Source organism: Eptesicus fuscus, chromosome 3, assembly GCF_027574615.1.
Source record: "Eptesicus fuscus isolate TK198812 chromosome 3, DD_ASM_mEF_20220401, whole genome shotgun sequence".
NCBI lineage: Eukaryota > Metazoa > Chordata > Mammalia > Chiroptera > Vespertilionidae > Eptesicus > Eptesicus fuscus.
This window is the reverse complement of record NC_072475.1, coordinates 47,813,660-47,830,853: the sequence shown is the minus strand read 5'-3', so window position 1 is coordinate 47,830,853 and position 17,194 is coordinate 47,813,660. Positions and strand designations below refer to the sequence as shown.

General features: G+C 36.1%; 1 protein-coding gene across 7 annotated transcripts in view; it reads right to left on the bottom strand.

Moving 5' to 3' along the window:
• Positions 1 to 16,239, bottom strand: part of TP63 (tumor protein p63) — a 157,370-nt gene extending 141,131 nt beyond the window's left edge. For 4 of the 7 annotated variants that reach the window (XM_008151594.3, XM_008151592.3, XM_054713829.1 and 1 more), the window contains exon 1: positions 16,048 to 16,167. In XM_008151594.3, coding sequence (XP_008149816.3) covers positions 16,048 to 16,089 — 42 coding nt within the window. In that variant the 5' untranslated portion in view covers positions 16,090 to 16,167. Of the gene's footprint in view, positions 1 to 16,047 lie in introns of all 7 variants that reach the window. The other 3 variants (XR_008555553.1, XR_008555554.1, XM_008151587.3) reach the window with 1 other exon arrangement.
• Positions 16,240 to 17,194: the final 955 nt, after the last annotated feature.

Below are 17,194 nucleotides of genomic sequence, written 5' to 3'. Positions count from 1 at the left end.
CTCAATTGACAAGTGCCGTGAAACAACTAGAGGAGAAAAAAAAAAAAAAATACAACCTGAGACCCATACAAAGCATCCAAACCCCTGGCTAAAGTAAAGTTGTTAGGTTTCCAAGACTGTGGCAAGAGCCTGGGAAGGGGGTTGAAAAGTTATTATTTGTGTTCAAGTTAAGGGTCAGTATACACAGTACTTCTGATGTCCTGTGGGAATCAGATAATGCTTCCAGAGGCACGCGCTTCCCTACAGCAGTACAATTAGGGAGGCAGCCGTCCCTGACAAAAAGGACAAAAACTTGGAGGAGCACTTTCTCACAGGCAGTAAAATGCCTGTTGGGCCACCCCTTTCCCCTTCCTTCCAGCTACACAGAATGGAACTTTAGCTAATTGTGGGCTTGGATGAGAACAAAGAAACGTGGCCCTTTGAATTTTTTTTCCAATATGTGTAAAGAGTAAAGTATTGGGACCCAGCTTTAAAAGCCAACGAGCAAACACTCAGTGCTTCTCTTAAGAAAAATGGAAACTCCATTTACCCTGGCGGCACAAAGGAGACCCCTGGACTGAACATGTTGGGTGGTACAAAAACAGCAGAAACTGTCTTCCAAAAGTGATTAATAATATGATTTTTGAGCGCCATCATTTTAAATTCCATACAGCTCCAGATGCAATATTTTACATAACCACAACAGGATAAGGTTCCAAAGCAAATGCCTCCATTTATATTTTAAAGCTCAATTACTAAGGCTTGCGCAAAAAAAAAGCTGCTTACTATCCAAGGTAAAAAATTGAAAAACACATTTCAATTGAATTTTTTCTCAAATTTTTACTTTAAATAAATATAAGCCAAGTAGTATACTCAACAATCTTAAAAAATAAAAAAGCATAAAACCTAAACTACTAACTATGAATTACATGGCCCCAAACATAAACAACAACAAACCCACCAAAGAAAAAATTGTATTAGAAATCTACTTGGATACTTTTCACTGCTTTATTAAAAATCAATGTCATGAACCTGCCATAGGAAACAGTGCTTTTGAAGATAATTTTAAAAAGCATTTAGTTAGCATCAATAAAAGTTTATTAGCTTATATTTTTTATTTGAAGAGAGAGTGGACATATTGACGGCATGCGATTGGAGGCGACGACAGACAACACAGCCAAGAAGAATAAGTGTTACATGGGCAGGACCTACAAAATAATTTGCAGAGCTCATTGCAAAATTAAAATGCAGGGCCTCTGGTTCATAAATTATGAAGCGTGCCAAAATGGTGACAGCAGAGCTTGAAACCAGGCACAGGGCTCTTTGTGGTGGCACTCTGCTTGCCTGAGGAGCTAGCTCTCTGCCAGGTGAATGTGCACAATATTTGTCCTTTATTTCCCATCAAAGTGAGGCTGATGGGGTGAAAGGAGCAGTCCTTGTGCCCCTTCTTTACTCTAAGTAATTCCATAAACACGGAGCTGGGATGCTAATAATGCTGGGATGCTAATTTAATGCCTATTTACAATGACAAATAAAAGAGGTTCAGAAGTCAGAACAGGACACTTCCATATCAGTCACAAAATGCCCTTGGAAGAACTCTATGGGGGTCCCCTATATCCCATGTGTTTCTCATATAACAAAAACTGTTAAAACATTTGAAATAAAATAGGAAGTAGATTGTTCTTTTCTAACCACTAGGTATCTTGATCTCAGAATAACGTTATATACTTTACAGTCAACAAATGGATAAATGAGTGAATGAATGAAAAATGTTTTCTATCTCTCCCATCATATCTGAAAAAGGTAGCAGTCTTATTTCCACAAAATATAAAAGGTGAAAATGACCACAAATTGTCTGATATTATGGTAAGCCTGATAAAGTAAAACAATCAACTGCCTATGAAATAACTTTGAAATAGGGGACATACTTCCTTGACCCAGGAAAATTACCAACATCTGTAGCTGGAATATATTCAGGTTCATCACAGACTGGCTAATCTGACCACAGAAAGGATGAAACACATTTTGGTCACAGAGATTTAGCATATTTTAGGTAATTACAGAACTGCCTGGGGATATTCTGAAATATGAAGCCGGTATGATAAGTGTAGGTACACCCAAAGGCTGAATCTCATCATTAAAAAAAAAAAAAAAAAAAGTAAAACTACCATTGCCAAATCTAGAAAGAGTATTTCCTTGTTTGGTTTTATTCCCCACTCTCCCTCCCCAAGCCATTTTCATTTTCATAGCCATCTAAAGACTGACTTATTTCTTCACTAAAATTCAATCTGGATGCTTAAAATTAAAATAATACTATAAAAAATTAGATTTTTCCTGGCTGGTCACTGCTTTAAAAGTGCCCTATAAATGCAATTTCTTCAGTTTCATTTTATGTCCCCTCCTACCTCCCCCCAACGGATTACACTGTTTAATAATCTTAAATTTTGAATATAGCACAAGCCAAAATTCTCTTCTCAGCAACTCTGAAATATTGTATAAGTATATATTGCTGTAAATAAAACTCAATATTGAATACCTGGATTTATACTTATTTAAAGTTGATGATGCACTTACACTCCTGTAAAGAGATTTAACATCAGAAAAGGATTCCAATAAAATCATTTGACCAGTACAATGGAAACAGGGACTTAAAAATAATTTGTTTTTGAAAATATCACTCCTCTGATTTATCTGTATAAGAGAGATTTTTGTAAGTTCTCTTTCCCAGATAGTACTGTCTATAATAACTATGGCCACATGGCAATAATAGCCAAAAATACATGGTCAGAAGTTAATAAAAAATGGTAATGAGAGCCAAATCAGGGATAGGAGAGGTTATTGTTGGGATATATCATCACACTTTATTTACCTCAGTTGAGATGTTCCCTTGTCACAGGAAATAATTACTTGCCCAAATTTCATTTGGTAGAAATTAGATTTATAAGCATTTACTGACTGTTATATGAGGCTAGGGGTTTGTACATTCTTCAGCACTCCTTACTTTTCTGAATAATCCTAGTATGTAAAAGAACTCTGGAGTTAGACTTGGTGATGGAGGTCTAAGTCTCAACACTACCACTGATGTGCTGTGGACCCCTGGGCGAGGTCCTGGAGCAACCTGGGTCTCACCTATCAGGAGATTGATTCTGATGATCAAGTACCACAGTGAGCCAATTCTCATGTTATTCTAGAAATGAGCATGCTCATCTGCAAAGCTATTTTAAAATGCCATGAGATGATTTTAAAGAAGATAACTTTTTTCTTTATACAGATTGGCCCAGCCAAATGCAGACATTTCAAAAGTTTCAGGCAGCATATATAGTTTCCTGGGCTGATATAACCTTTCACCTTATGTTTCATGGAGGAGCTTTTGTGAACAGTCTAAAGCTCTTTCTGGGAAAAGAAAACAGTGTTCTCCATGACACCGGCTTTACAAAACATTCATTTGGAGTATTCTCTGGCAGACAGTACCACATTTTCATCCACAAATATGAGCAGGATAGTGACTTTTCAACAAGCACTGCCTAGGGGGAAATACTTGTCATTTTTTTGTCTTCTACCACCTGCCTCACCTCCGAGAATGATAGTTTGTTTTATGCTAGAATTAAACACAATTGACTTAAAGTGCTCCTTTCAAGGTCAAGAATATATTTGTGTTATAGTGTCAAGTTAAAGTACCTTCTTTCCATCTTAAGAATTTATTTAGCATCACATTTTTCTCAAAACCAGATTTTGTTAGATGTAAGATATTTCACTTCTTTTGTAGTTCAAATGATCCTAAAAGAGTGAATGTTGGGGGTAAAATACACTCAGACCTTGTAATAAACAATATGTAAGAGTAAAGCAATTAACACATACAAACGTAGAAAGACAGTAGGCAGATTGTTTACCAGAATGTTTTATGTTCTGACACAAAGTGTCAAGATTCCTTTGAGGACCAAGTTTCCATAATCTAAGAGAGAGATTTTTAAACACCCCAACCAACACCAGACAAGGCAGGTGAGATAAATAAACACAAAGTTGGCTGAAGAGGTGGCCACAATGTCAACAAACAGAAGACATAGTATTTGAAAAGCTAAGAAGTTGAAATGTATTAAAGTTAAAACTTGATCCAAAGATGGCTAAATTATACTGTGTACAGCTCAATTAAAGAAAAATAAACTAAAATTCTATGATTTCAATAAGTACTCCCTTCTAGTAATAATGAACAAAATTAAAATCATGCGCATCTCAATTCAGAAATAAGCCTACATCATTTTACATACCAGGGAAGCATTGGGCTTAGCAGAAAACAGAAAGATATAATTTCAATATTCAGAAATTTTTGATCCAGATAATAGAAAAAAATACAGTTTCAGTTTCTTTAAAGTAAATTAGGAGTTATTAAAATTGGAATAAAAGTATGCTTGAAGACATTTTCAATCTATAAAATCACTGTTTTGATATATTTACTTAGCAGACATGATAACATTAAGTAGAGAAAATACAGTCATGAAAACTTTCAGTGAAGTTTAGGCCATTAATATGGAAATGATACCGTGGTGACTTTATAAGTTCATCACTAATGTTTGCTGGTTTCTCAAGTGAGTCTAAAATGTTTAAAAATAATTTTGATAATGTATCTGTCTAGTCCATATCAGAAATTATGACTTAAAACAATGTTGTGATTAAATGTGATGAACATTTTCTGACCATGAAAATTACTTAAAAATCTGAAACATCCATATTCAGTCCTCTATATCAAAATAATAGTAGGTGTTATGACTACTATTATTATGCATATTCTGATTCCTTACTATGTTCCTTATGGTGTTCAGTGTTTGCATGTATTTACCCAGTTAATCCTCAAGAGCAAGGCGGCATTATTATCCCATGTTGTATACATATTTCATAGATGAGGAAACTGAAGCTCCACAAGCTTAAGTAACTTGCTCAAGGTTGTAAGTGACAGAGCCCAAATGTGAAACCAGTCAGTCTGGTTGGAGAAGCCACTTTCTTAAGTAAATCGGAGTTACTCAAATTTCTGACTGGAATTTTTATCTAAAAGTTACACTCAAAGCAAGCCTTCCTCTTTTATATCTAAAGAAAATATTTTCTATTTATTAAAGAGAATATAAAGCTTCAACTGTTCTTAGAATGTGTGTAATTGCCAAGAGTCAGAGACCGAGCTCCTTGGAGCTACCCCCTGAAATGCACTGCAGATCTGATCACATCAACTCCCAAGCTTGAATACCTTGAGTGAGCTCCGATTCTCTTAAAATAAAGTCCCAGGTCTTTAACATGGTCTATATTTCACTAATTGAAACACCCTTTTGCTCACTAAAGAAAGACCAAAAAGGCATTTCTTCAAATTTTCAAAAGTGAAATACTTCTTCAGTCCTCAAGCCTTTTGTACATGGAAGCTGTTTCCCAATCACCTAGAAGCCTTTAGCTTCGCTGTCATCCCTCAGGGAAAGTCTTCTTTAACCAGATAGGTATTCTCCTTTGTTTTACATTGTCATAACACTCTAACTTTCCATTTGCGTCATGTAATTATAATTATTTGCATTAATAATTTTAATGTTGGCTTTCTCTGCTAGACCATACATTTATGAGAATACACTTATCTGGCATGCTTAGTGCCGAGTCTCATATCTGGAACAGTGTCTGTGACACAGTAGATGCTCAGGAAACATTTATTAAAAGAATACATGTAACACATTTCAAAATAAAAACCACTATCAGAAAGTCTCTCTGTTATTCCAACACAATGAAGTATTGATTTTTATGCTGAAGTCTGTCTCCAAACTGGATTCACCTCTTTATAAACTACTGCCCGGTGAACCTTATAGTGCATCTCCAGGTAATCTCTGTGACCTTCACTTTGTGTTTTGCTTTGTTTTGGTAGGTGGGAATCATGCTTTTAGCTTCAGCTTTTATGGGAACTAGTAACAGAATAGCCAGTCCTGTCACTCACAAGGCAATGAGTAATACTTGATAGCTCACACCTAGCTGGGAAGTTTATTAATGAGCTTCTACTTCCTTAAAACAAAACATACACATTTTTGTGCCAATGCAGTGTGTTTTTTTTTTTTTTTTTTTGTTTTTTTTTTTTGTGTGTGTGTGTGTGTGTGTGTTTACCGAGTGGTCTACATTTTGTTTCTAATACATCTAGGTCAGTAACAAGAATCTGGATCTTTTTGATCCTATAATTATTCACTTCCTACTGATGATGGTGCTTGTGGCCAAAGCACGTTTGCCTAGGAAAGAAACCGCTCAGAAAAAAAAGCTTATGGTAAGACATTTGTTTCTGGTAGATAGGCCACCAAATCAGTCCTTTCCTCTTTACATTCCATAATTTTCTGTCCAGTGAGCCAGAATGCATTTTAGAAGAATGCCATAATTAAGGGCACTTACAAATGCATGTTTTGAGGAACTTAGATTGTAGTTTATCAGACTTACAGACCATTTCTTGGAAATAGTCTAAATTCATGACTTCATTCCCTCCCCAGACTCCAAAGCTCACACTCAGAGGTTGAAAACACTAGCCATTACTTACAAGTGGGAAACTGAAGCATGAAACAAGGAGTGTGCTTCTCAGTCTTATTACTCGATACATATTCAAATGAGGAACACTTTCATGAGTTCCAATTTGCTTCTGCTTGTCAAGTTCTTTGCTGATTGATACATTTTCCATCATATTTGAGGTAATTAAAGTTTTTATTTTTTACTGTGCTTTGTAATTAGACATGGTGACTTATGTAACATTGGACTGTTCCTTTAAGCTGTCACTTTTAACTGAAAAATAAAAACAGAGTCTCCAGCCATGTAGAAGACATGCCTTATTTTAAAAGACACTCATCTATTCATTTCATTCTATTTACCCCATTATGAAAGTAACTATCAATCAATCCGTTTAATAATTACAACAGCTCGTTAGTGTCTGATTTGAACAGACAAAAAAACAAACAAAAAAACTGGGACACCATTTTTAAGAACAACATGACCAAGATTTCTCAGATATCCTTTAGTAATAACACCATCGAAAATAAAAAAGGAAAAGTGTTTGCAAATCATCAAGCTTATTCAGCCAGTGCAAACCACCCTTGTCTCTGGCGATGATGGAGAGACATACAGGGGACAAAACGAATCAGGGGAACAGTGTGGAAGCAAGTAAACACTTTTAAAGAGACTGCAAAGTCAGATAAAAATCTGATCTGTTCAGTTTATTTTTTTTTTAAATCAAGCGCACTCTCTGTCCTCATGAGTAATCAATTAAGTGAAAGTAGCACACACTTTACACTGTTTACCTCTGCTAGAGTACAAGCCATTCCTTACTCAGGAAACTGCCCTGTCTTTTAAAAATTTTCTTATGTTCCTGCCACTTGAAGCATAATGGAAATAAATACCTACCTGGGCTCATTACACACACACACACACACACACACACACACACACACACACACTTGCGAGATGTCAAGGAAAAGCATATGATTCATGGCATACAGGCAGAGACAGGATTTGTACAATGTGTGCGATTGCATAGCTCTTTGCACAGGTCAGTCACAAAGAGCCATTTCTGTAAGTATATATAAACATCTGAAGATACCCCTTCCAGCATACCACACATCCTCTGTCCTCCAAGGGCCTTCAATCTAGAGATGGGGAGAAGGGATCAGGTCCAAGCAGAGAAGCACAAGAGTTCAGAGGACGAGGGGGTTATTCTGAACCAGGGGAGGATTGATAAATTTTTAGGAGGGTGAAGTAGCCCCCAGCAGAGCATTAAAAACTGGAAAGGATTTGTCCTGGAGATAAATATTTGGTTGGTGGTGTTGGGCTGCAGAAAGAAGTCAGGAAAAATCTCTTCTCTGAAATATCACTGTTCTGATGTTCAGCCTTTCAAGCTCATTGGGATCTTCTATTGAAATAATTTCCCAGGCCTAAGGCTTAGAAATGGTTACTCCACCCAGTGTAACCATTCTCTGTGTCCGTCTTGTAGAGTCCTCAGCCTTAGTCCAGTGACAGAGTCTCACATGGTCTATTTAAAAGTAATCAAGCCATTCCCCAAACATCTGATGCTACCCTTTGAGAGAGGGTAATGGTTTTCCTTTTAATTCGGGCTCCATCAATAGAGTGACACTAATCCAGACTGATTTGAGTAAACAAGACATATTCCTCATTGTCTCTGTGATCTGAGAAAGAATAAACTTGAGAAAGATCACTGCCTGGATTGGAAATGGCCCCTTTGGGTGTTTTGTGCAAGCTTAAAAGGAAAAAGAAAATGCCTGCACAGAGTTCTTTCCAAGGCAAGCTCACTATGGGGGTGGTTAATTCTCATGGGGGTATTATACTAAACTGCACCTATTAGTGGCTTTAGCACCAATAAGAAAGTAGAACAATTTCTTTTGTAGTGTTTCCAGAAGAGCTGACGAGAGTGTTTCATAAATTTCCGCCTCTGGCAACACACCATAAGTTTGACTCAAAATTCCCTCTTTCAGCTTTCATGAGTTATTTATTTAATTTTATTTAAGAAACACAGGGGAGATGCAATTCAGATCACAAGTTTTGCACGAGATATCACTTTACACTCTATACACATCCACTGACATTCCAAACATGTTTGATTCTTGCCAGTTATTCCCTCACCTAGAACCAACATGGGCCTTATCTTGACACCAGTGACTGAATTTTAACTTGACAAGTGAATATTATCCCGTGAAGCCATCTTAGCTTGAACCTACAGGACAGACCTATCTTAGCTTGTCTTTGGAAAAGAAAGTTAGCATGTATAAACATTATCAAACATGAAATAAGGAAGTTTCCAACATTTTTTGTTTTTGCAAAAGATGGGAAGGAATGCTTTTTGAATATCATAGGTGAGCTATACTATAAGTCCAAATTAAAAATAATCTGGGGAAGAATACAGTACTGCTTCTGAAAAGACTTTACAGACACTTCATTGAATTACTTATTTCTGCAAAGGAGGATGTATAACAATGTGGTAGTTTGTGGAAATTCATTGTTTCCCCTAATGTCTTCACAGAGTTAAAAGTAGGACAATCACAAGCCAATATTGGATAATTTTCTAAACCTACTTTATGCAAGTGGAGGATTTGGTGGGTGAGGAAGAGAAAGGAATGAGTTACAAGCTTGGACATCCCTCATTTATCCTAGAGCCCAGTTCTTCCTCCTACCTATTTCCTCTGTCTTTAAATCAAGTCACTGAATTTCCTCCTTCATGAACCTACCCTGGCCTACCCCACTATTATCTCTTTAATTGCCTACATTTTCTTCCTGGGTGGAATGGAAGTAATGAAGGAGGTTGTGGAAGGAGAGGATATTAAAATGGATAAACACATGTCTTTGGCCCAATATTTCTGTTCAAATCTAAAATGCAAATATATATCATTGCATGAAATGAAATTTGAAAAAATTTATGGCAAATATTTTAAAATGTAAAATATCAAGATCTCGATTTTTGTTTTTTATTTCTTGTTTAATTCCAGGGGTTGTTTATTTCTTAAATGGGACATTAACTTCTGCTTCTGCTCTATCATTTACCCATTAGAATTGGGAATTCTCATTCTTTGACAAATGTCATACTTGATATATTGTCTCACATTTAGCTCCCGGGTTACTATTTGCATTTAGAGCAGTGCCCAAAAAACCAGGTTTTCTTATTCTGATTCTAGGATAAATATTTGATAAATAAACTTGATCCTAATTGACAAAGAGTCAGTCTGGATTTTGTTCCCAGATTAGATTACATTTTTAAAAACGTATTACTGAATCCCTATGTGGGTAAGGTATCTTATCTGTCTCAGTAGAAGACTAAAGAATGAGAACAGGAAACCCTCCTCCACTTCACCTACCCAAGGATCCTTTGGGTTATCTTCTCCCTCCCAGCATCATGCCACTTACCATCCCTGGAGCACACAGACAAATTTTTGAATCTCAAATTCTGAACACTGTCCATGCTTTCGAAATATGCAGAGGTTCTAGCTTTTAGTGAGATAAAAGCCCGTACCATCTTTTGTTGCTGTTTCTACAAAATCTTGACATACGTAATGAATACAGATCAGTGTTTACATCAACATTCTCTTTGCAAGTCAATATATCATGCTATTTTATCTGGTCTTGTATAGTTCTCCTTGAATTTTCATTCATTTTCTACCCTCTACACAGAATGACCTTTCTCCCTCCCCCCACCCTGAGCTAAATTCTGATCCTCAAACTATGTGAAATATGATCTTCGTCATGAACAGTCTGAAGCCTTTTTACTGTCTTTGAGACCTTTTGGTGTGTCTGACTACATCCTGCTTTTACAGGAGTCATTTGCAAACAACTTATGTACACTCTAGGATTGTGAATTCTCAGAGCCCAGTGACGGCAATTTAGTAATCTCTGCTTTTCTTATAGTGCCTAGCATGGCGACTGTGCTTAATTGGCTCTGTAAATGCTGGATTGTAAGAAAGTGTTTATTGTTTGTGGGGGAAATAATCTAAATAGTTTGTGTGTTTGATTTCAAAATAAAAATATGTGGTTTACAGCCAAACTTATATTACTTTATCATTTTGGAGTGAGGGATTGGGAAAAATAATAAAGAGTAAGGTCTTTGTTTATAGGATGACCATATACTTTTGAAAGTATAAGTGGTGCTATTAATAATTATATTTGAATAGAACATAATTACATAAGGACAAACCAAGGCTAACCGTTCCCAACTTACCTATGGCAGGGCCCACAGCTGTTAAAGAGTTATGGGTAGAGAACACACACGTCACATGAGACTTTAGCAACAATCCACTTCTACCCTTCCAAAGGTCCCACAGAAGTGATGGATATTCTTGCAAAACAGGCAGCCGATGTACAATGGGGTTTATACTTCTAGGCAGTCTTAAGCAAAGCCATTTATCCTCCCCAAGTGTGCCAGGGTACAGATCCCATTACACCACTCCTCTGTTCAAAATCCTTCCATGGCTTATCATTGTCACTAGATTAAATGTGTAATGGCCCTCCATGAGTCATTCTACCTTACATTTCTAACTTTATTTCCTAATTCTTTCATACTTTCAAGTTTGTCTGAACCATTTGAGATTTCTGAGTACACCAGCGTTCACTCTACCTCTGTTCCTCTGCTAATGCTTGTTTATTCACCTGAAATCCTTGTACTCTTCTATATTTCTAGGACTTAGAAAGCTCTACCTATCCTCCCAAGTAAAGCTGCATCCTGCATATATATGTTGACTTCCTTGATCCGTTTTCTCTGAGGTACTCTCTTTCTCTTACCTTTAAATTATTTTGTTCACACTTCTCATATGACACTGAATATATGTCCTCTGTAATGTATGTACATATTTATTCCCGCTATAAACTGTTAACTTTTTGGTGTAGGACCTGTTTCTTACTCATTTTTATAGCCATGTACCATCTCCTATGTAATTAAACATTTATTTAAAAAGGGTAAGTTGCTCTTTCTTCTAACTTTCTCCTCCACAATACTAATGTTTATGAATATTGCAACTTAATTAAAAGGTATAAATTAAAATTATAAAATGTTTAGAAAAGTAGCATATGAATAAACCAATGCTTACTATTGTCTTGTGCCTCCAAAATGTGTTCTTAAGAGAAGGTAAGTAATATAATTTATATCTTAACTTTTTGGTCAACCGTTTTATCCTGATACTCCAATCCACTCTTTTCCAGAACCAAAACTTACTACCTTACCAGATATGCTTTACTAGCAACTCAGTCCACTAAATTGGCATTGGACAATAGCGATATATCAGTCTTCTGAGTATTTTCTCATCATACATTTGAAAGAAAATTATGAGTCCCTTAGGCTTGATAACTTTTTATCTTCAAAACAGATTTTTATGGAAATCACCAAGTTATTTTTCACTAAGATGTCTTTATGGCATCTGTGTTTGTTCTTCCTTATTTATTGACATAAAACAATTAGAAGTTAAAAAATGTATGCAACAAGGGAAAAAGTTTAACTTCATAATATTATGAAAGAAGGGCTTTTTACCTAACCCCCTTTATCCCATCAGCTCAAGTCCCACCCAAAAGGATCATACCAGCTGAAAGAAAGCTTGAGTATATTTGCAATAATATATTTCAGAACAGTTTGACCCATACACTTCCTTGATAAACATAAATCCCATCACCTCAGATGTATATTCTTTTAATAGCAAAATATAGGATCTAAATTTTGAATAATCTCATTGCCTAAGAAAATTTTTAGCAACCTTGCATTGAGAAAATGTATGTGATATGATGGAAATACCAACCAATATATTTTTGGTTGTTCTAGTTAACCCAGGCATTCATTCATGCTTCCTACTGTACTCTCCACACCCCTGTTGAGGATCACTGCTCTTCAAAAAAACAAACAAACCAAACATGCTTTTTCCTTATCTAGGTAAAGGATAAGTGATTTATTACTACCACTCATGTTTCCAGTAGTAGTGAAGGAAGGTATGAGCTATGATCTGTGATCTAAGATCTCTTTCTCCCAGTCCCCTCTGGGCTTGAGGGCAACCAATTGTAAAACAAGAAGTGCAATCTAAGACCGCAGCATGGAGTGAGGAACAGCCCAACTGACACCTGAATTAAATCTGCAGCTTCTGCTTTTTACCGACTGTCCTTGTACCTAAGGTGTTAAACATCTTGGGAGCATAACAGGGAAAAGCTTAAGATAATACATTTATTAACTATTAAGATTAAAACCACCCCCAAATGCAAAATACGATTCAGCCCTTGGAAACAGTATTGGGACAGGAGAGACTATCTCCCTTGACCATGCAAGCCCAGAGGAAAATTATGGCAATGACCTGGAGTCTGAGAGCTTATTCTCCTGCCTCAACATTTTCTTTTTGTTCTCAACTAGATTTGCACATCAGTTCTTTTTGAAAACATTTTTGGAGCGTCTACTGTCACAATAGTCATTTTTAAATCTCTCTTTCCTTGGTATTATAGATAAAAGATTAGGTAAATGGGCCATATTTCTATGCCTATAGCTCAACTACAGAAAGAAAAATTATTAACCTTAACTTGTAAAGAGAGGTATTTCAATATATGGGCCTTGAAGTTCAGTTTAGTTCTAGAATACTATAACCCATTTACCCAAGTACCACTCTCTCATCACCTAGGACCCAAGATGGGGATTTTAAAAATAAAAATTCCCTTCTAATGAGGAGTTTTAAAGTCTCTCTCTCATTCTCTCTCTCTCTCTCTCTCTCTCTCTCTCTCTCTCTCTCTCTCACTCACACACACACACACACACACACACACCCCTGAGTTTTTGGCAAGAAAGTTGAGCTAAAACTTAATCTATCAAGAATTTCCTTTCTTCTGAGCCTCTCTCTCCAATTCTGATACCAGTCCCAGAGGCTGTGTCATTCCAAGCCTGGCACAATGGCACGGTGATTGCTTGAGGCCTCTCTATTGTAACCCAAGGGTGGAAACTTAAGCGCTGCCTGTTACATTCTGCCCATGTTCTCTTCCATTCCAGACACTTCCCTGTTCATTAACAGCTTCCAAAATCCAGCTCTGCTTGGGGAGAAGGAACTGGAAATAGGTGAAAAATGGTGTACAGAAAAATAGTGTTCTTATATTATTTTTTGAGTTATCAATCCATAGACGTTACTTGCAAATAATATTTAAAAAATATTTGAAGTCTGAGAATGGGTTATAGTTTTAAAACAATTTTGACTCTCGTGGTTAGTCACATGCTTTTTTTATTATTTTTTCTCTTACATTCTGTTTTTATTTCAGCAAGGTAACAGCATCATTTGTCTTTCCTATCACAGGTGGCTCCATTACTCGAGGCTTATTATTTTCTTAAGTTATACCAACCTGCTTCCAGACATCTATCACTACATCTCCATGTCCTCTACAATTAGTGCATGCCTTTTCCTTCTTAATTTGCCCAATTTTAATAATTCTTCTGTGATAATAGTAGATGGTTGTTTTCCGTATTGACAATTATTAATAAACATTACTTTAAGGTGAGTTCCAAAATGTTATAACTTTGTATTAAGTTTCAGGATTCTCAGGGCCATGTGCTCCTAAGCATTTCATATACTCAAATATAGAACTGCATTTTTATAGAGAACTAAACATAACCCTACCCAGAAAAGAATGGAATGGAAATTGAGCCACGAAGATAATGCATAGTACACAGACTGCAGAAGAGTATGCCTAAATAACGCGTAGTACAGAGATTGGCAGAAGGATATAACATTCATAGTGGCAATATACAAAAAGTTGCAGGAAGAGAGAGAAATTCAGCCATATTTTCCATAGATGTTTTCTATGTACATTAGTAGCATTCCAACAGAAAGCAAACAACAGCTAGCTTTTGAGCAGCTGACCACACATTTACCTCAAGTTTTTAAAAACTCAAACCAATGTAAAGGTATTTTCTTTCATCATAAGGATGCAATACTCTCACATACAACATGACTCTTTCCCTCCATAAAAGGCAGTAATTCATTCAGATAGCATCTAATCACAGCATTTACATAGTTTTATCCTTTCAGGAGAAATAATAATTTCTTTCCACATCAACTTTATACTTTTATTATAGATACCTTTAAGCTAAATTTGCTTCTACCCCATTATACTCAGACACACATAGTCAAATCCCAGCCTGCTTATAACACATGAAATAGCTCGTGAACAAACACAAAGTCAGATATGATATGACCAACAGATTTGTTTTTTAATGGTTATAGCTGGACCGCAATGGATCAAATAGAAACAAGATATTCTTAAAAGGTACCTCTTTTTTTTTTTTTAATTGTTTGGTAACATTTCCAGCTAAGTTCCAATATTAAAGTAAAACAAGAAACTCAAGTTTCTCCACTGAAGACAAGCAAGCCCGCTGAATGTTTTAAAGGAAAAGAGGCACTTCCTTTTCCTTCATTAGATAACTTGATATTTCCCCTGTTATATTTACACAGTTCAGGTGTCTAGACAATAGCATGGTCAATATGACAGCACAGGCTCTGCTTTGCTGTCCTTTGCTAGATTCTCCCCTTTCCCTTTGCCGTCTGCATCAGAATACTATGCATTTTGTTTTGAATTTTAAGGAGCTCAATTTGAGTACCCCAGTCTACTTTTCCAAGCATTCACCTGCAAGCATTTTCATCCGAAACACTGAACTTACTCTCTGCTCTCTCCACACCACACTCTCCCCACCACCCCCCACAATGTGATTAGTGTCAACACAGCTGCTCTATTCTGAGGAATGTAAACTAATATTGTTGTTAGACCTCCCTCAACCTTAGGAAACTTCCTCAAAGCCTTACAGCCTCTTCAGGAGTTTTTTCTTATACATTCGACCAGTGATTTAAATCCCTGAGACAAACGTTGAGGAGAGATCAGAGAGGCAGATCATTAATTCCTTAAATAAAATCCTATACCCTATAATACACATTTATTTGTCTGCACATGTACATATTTAGTAACGCATCACTCCAAAATAACTTTGTCATTACACAGTGAAAGTCTAAGTCCATCACCGGACAATAGAGAAATGATTGAAATCTCCTCAGGGTTTAGATGGGTCTCTGGATTGATAAAATTCAAAACAAAGATGGCTTTAAAAATCTCACCTGTTTACTTTGAAAAAATAAAAAAGCTTCATTTGCTTTTAGGATGAAGTCTGGAGATAGAACTGAGAACTTAACTGAGTTGAGACACAATCAACTAATACGTCTTACTAGTATGTGAACACCCAACAGAGGAGTCATTTCAATGTATCTAACAGAATGTGACCTGTTCTCTCTGTCTGTTCCTATAAAAAGTGATTTTACAAACTCCTGAATATTAGGTTTTTCAAATATGATGCCACTCAGAAATTTTTCTTTTCCCCTTTCTCCTACTTTTTCATATTCTACTTAAAGAATAAAAATCTTACAGTCACCACAGAAAACATTAACCAATAAAAGGAGATTCCTATATACAATTTGCAAAAACATTCTATTCGGTAAATGAGAACCACAAATATATAAGCTTTTATTTAAAAAATAAAAATGTAAAAGCATATCTAGATGAAGAACTAAAATCTAAAATCCTTACCTCACTAAATTGAGTCTGGGCATTGTTTTCCAGGTACAACATGTTAGCTGTAAGATTGATCAATGCCGCTGTCCTCTCTTCTGGCTCCAGGATTTTGCCAACCCCCCCACCCCCTCTAAGACCCTTACAATAGGAATCTACTAAGAAGATAACAGAACTCAAGTCCCTCTCTCTCCTTCTCTCTCTGTACATAATTTTAGGTTCCCTAATATATACTCAACTATAGGCATGAGGAGGCGGGACTCTTCTCTTTACCTGTCCAATCCATCAACTTCCACCTGGACTCCTCCACTCCAATGGAGTGAGGCCTCTCCCATCTCATTAAGTAGTTAGAATTCCTTATCACCAATCTTTAAAGAAAAAGAAAGAAAGAGGGAAAAAAAAACACACACACACACAAAAAAAAAAAACCAGGAGAGACAGACAGGTAAAACTTTCCCCTGTCTCTTACACCAGAAAGTGCACCCTCTCCTAAAAACAAAACCAAATCTCCCCAAACAAACCACAAAGCGTCCCACCACCAGGGCTTACAGAAGGCATTTCAGAAAGTTATTTTACACGTTGCAACTGAAAAGTCAAACTTCAGGGAAAGCTTTTGGAAAGGGTTTTTGTTTTGTTTTGCTTTGTTTCCTGTTTTTTGTTGTTGTTGTTTTAGACATAGATGTGGAGTTTCAAAAATGATTACACAAAGTTAGAAAAGAGTGAAAAATTCTCAAAGCCATGGTCATATTTCCTCAGTATAAAGATTAAAATCCACTGCCTGATAGCTGAAAATTTGTAAACTCTTTCTCCCCAGAGAAATGCCAGTGGTTTCATACAAAACTATGCCAACACAAGCCACTTGATTTTTCAGAGCATGGTCCCGTTAACTTGTAAAAACAAACAAACATCCATATTACATGCAGGAAATAGAAATCCTGGGAAATGTGCCCATTTTTTTTAAAGGCCTTAAAAAAAAAAAAAACCTGCTTCTTTCTATCATTTTTTTCTGGAGACGTGAATCAATACAATAGCTTATCTTTTTGAATATTTATTTTCTCTATTATATTTAGTTTTTATTAATGTTAAAAGAGAATACTTTTTTTATAAACAGGAAATAAATTACTAATAGAAAGATTATTAGAGTGTGAGAGACAAATTAGCTTTT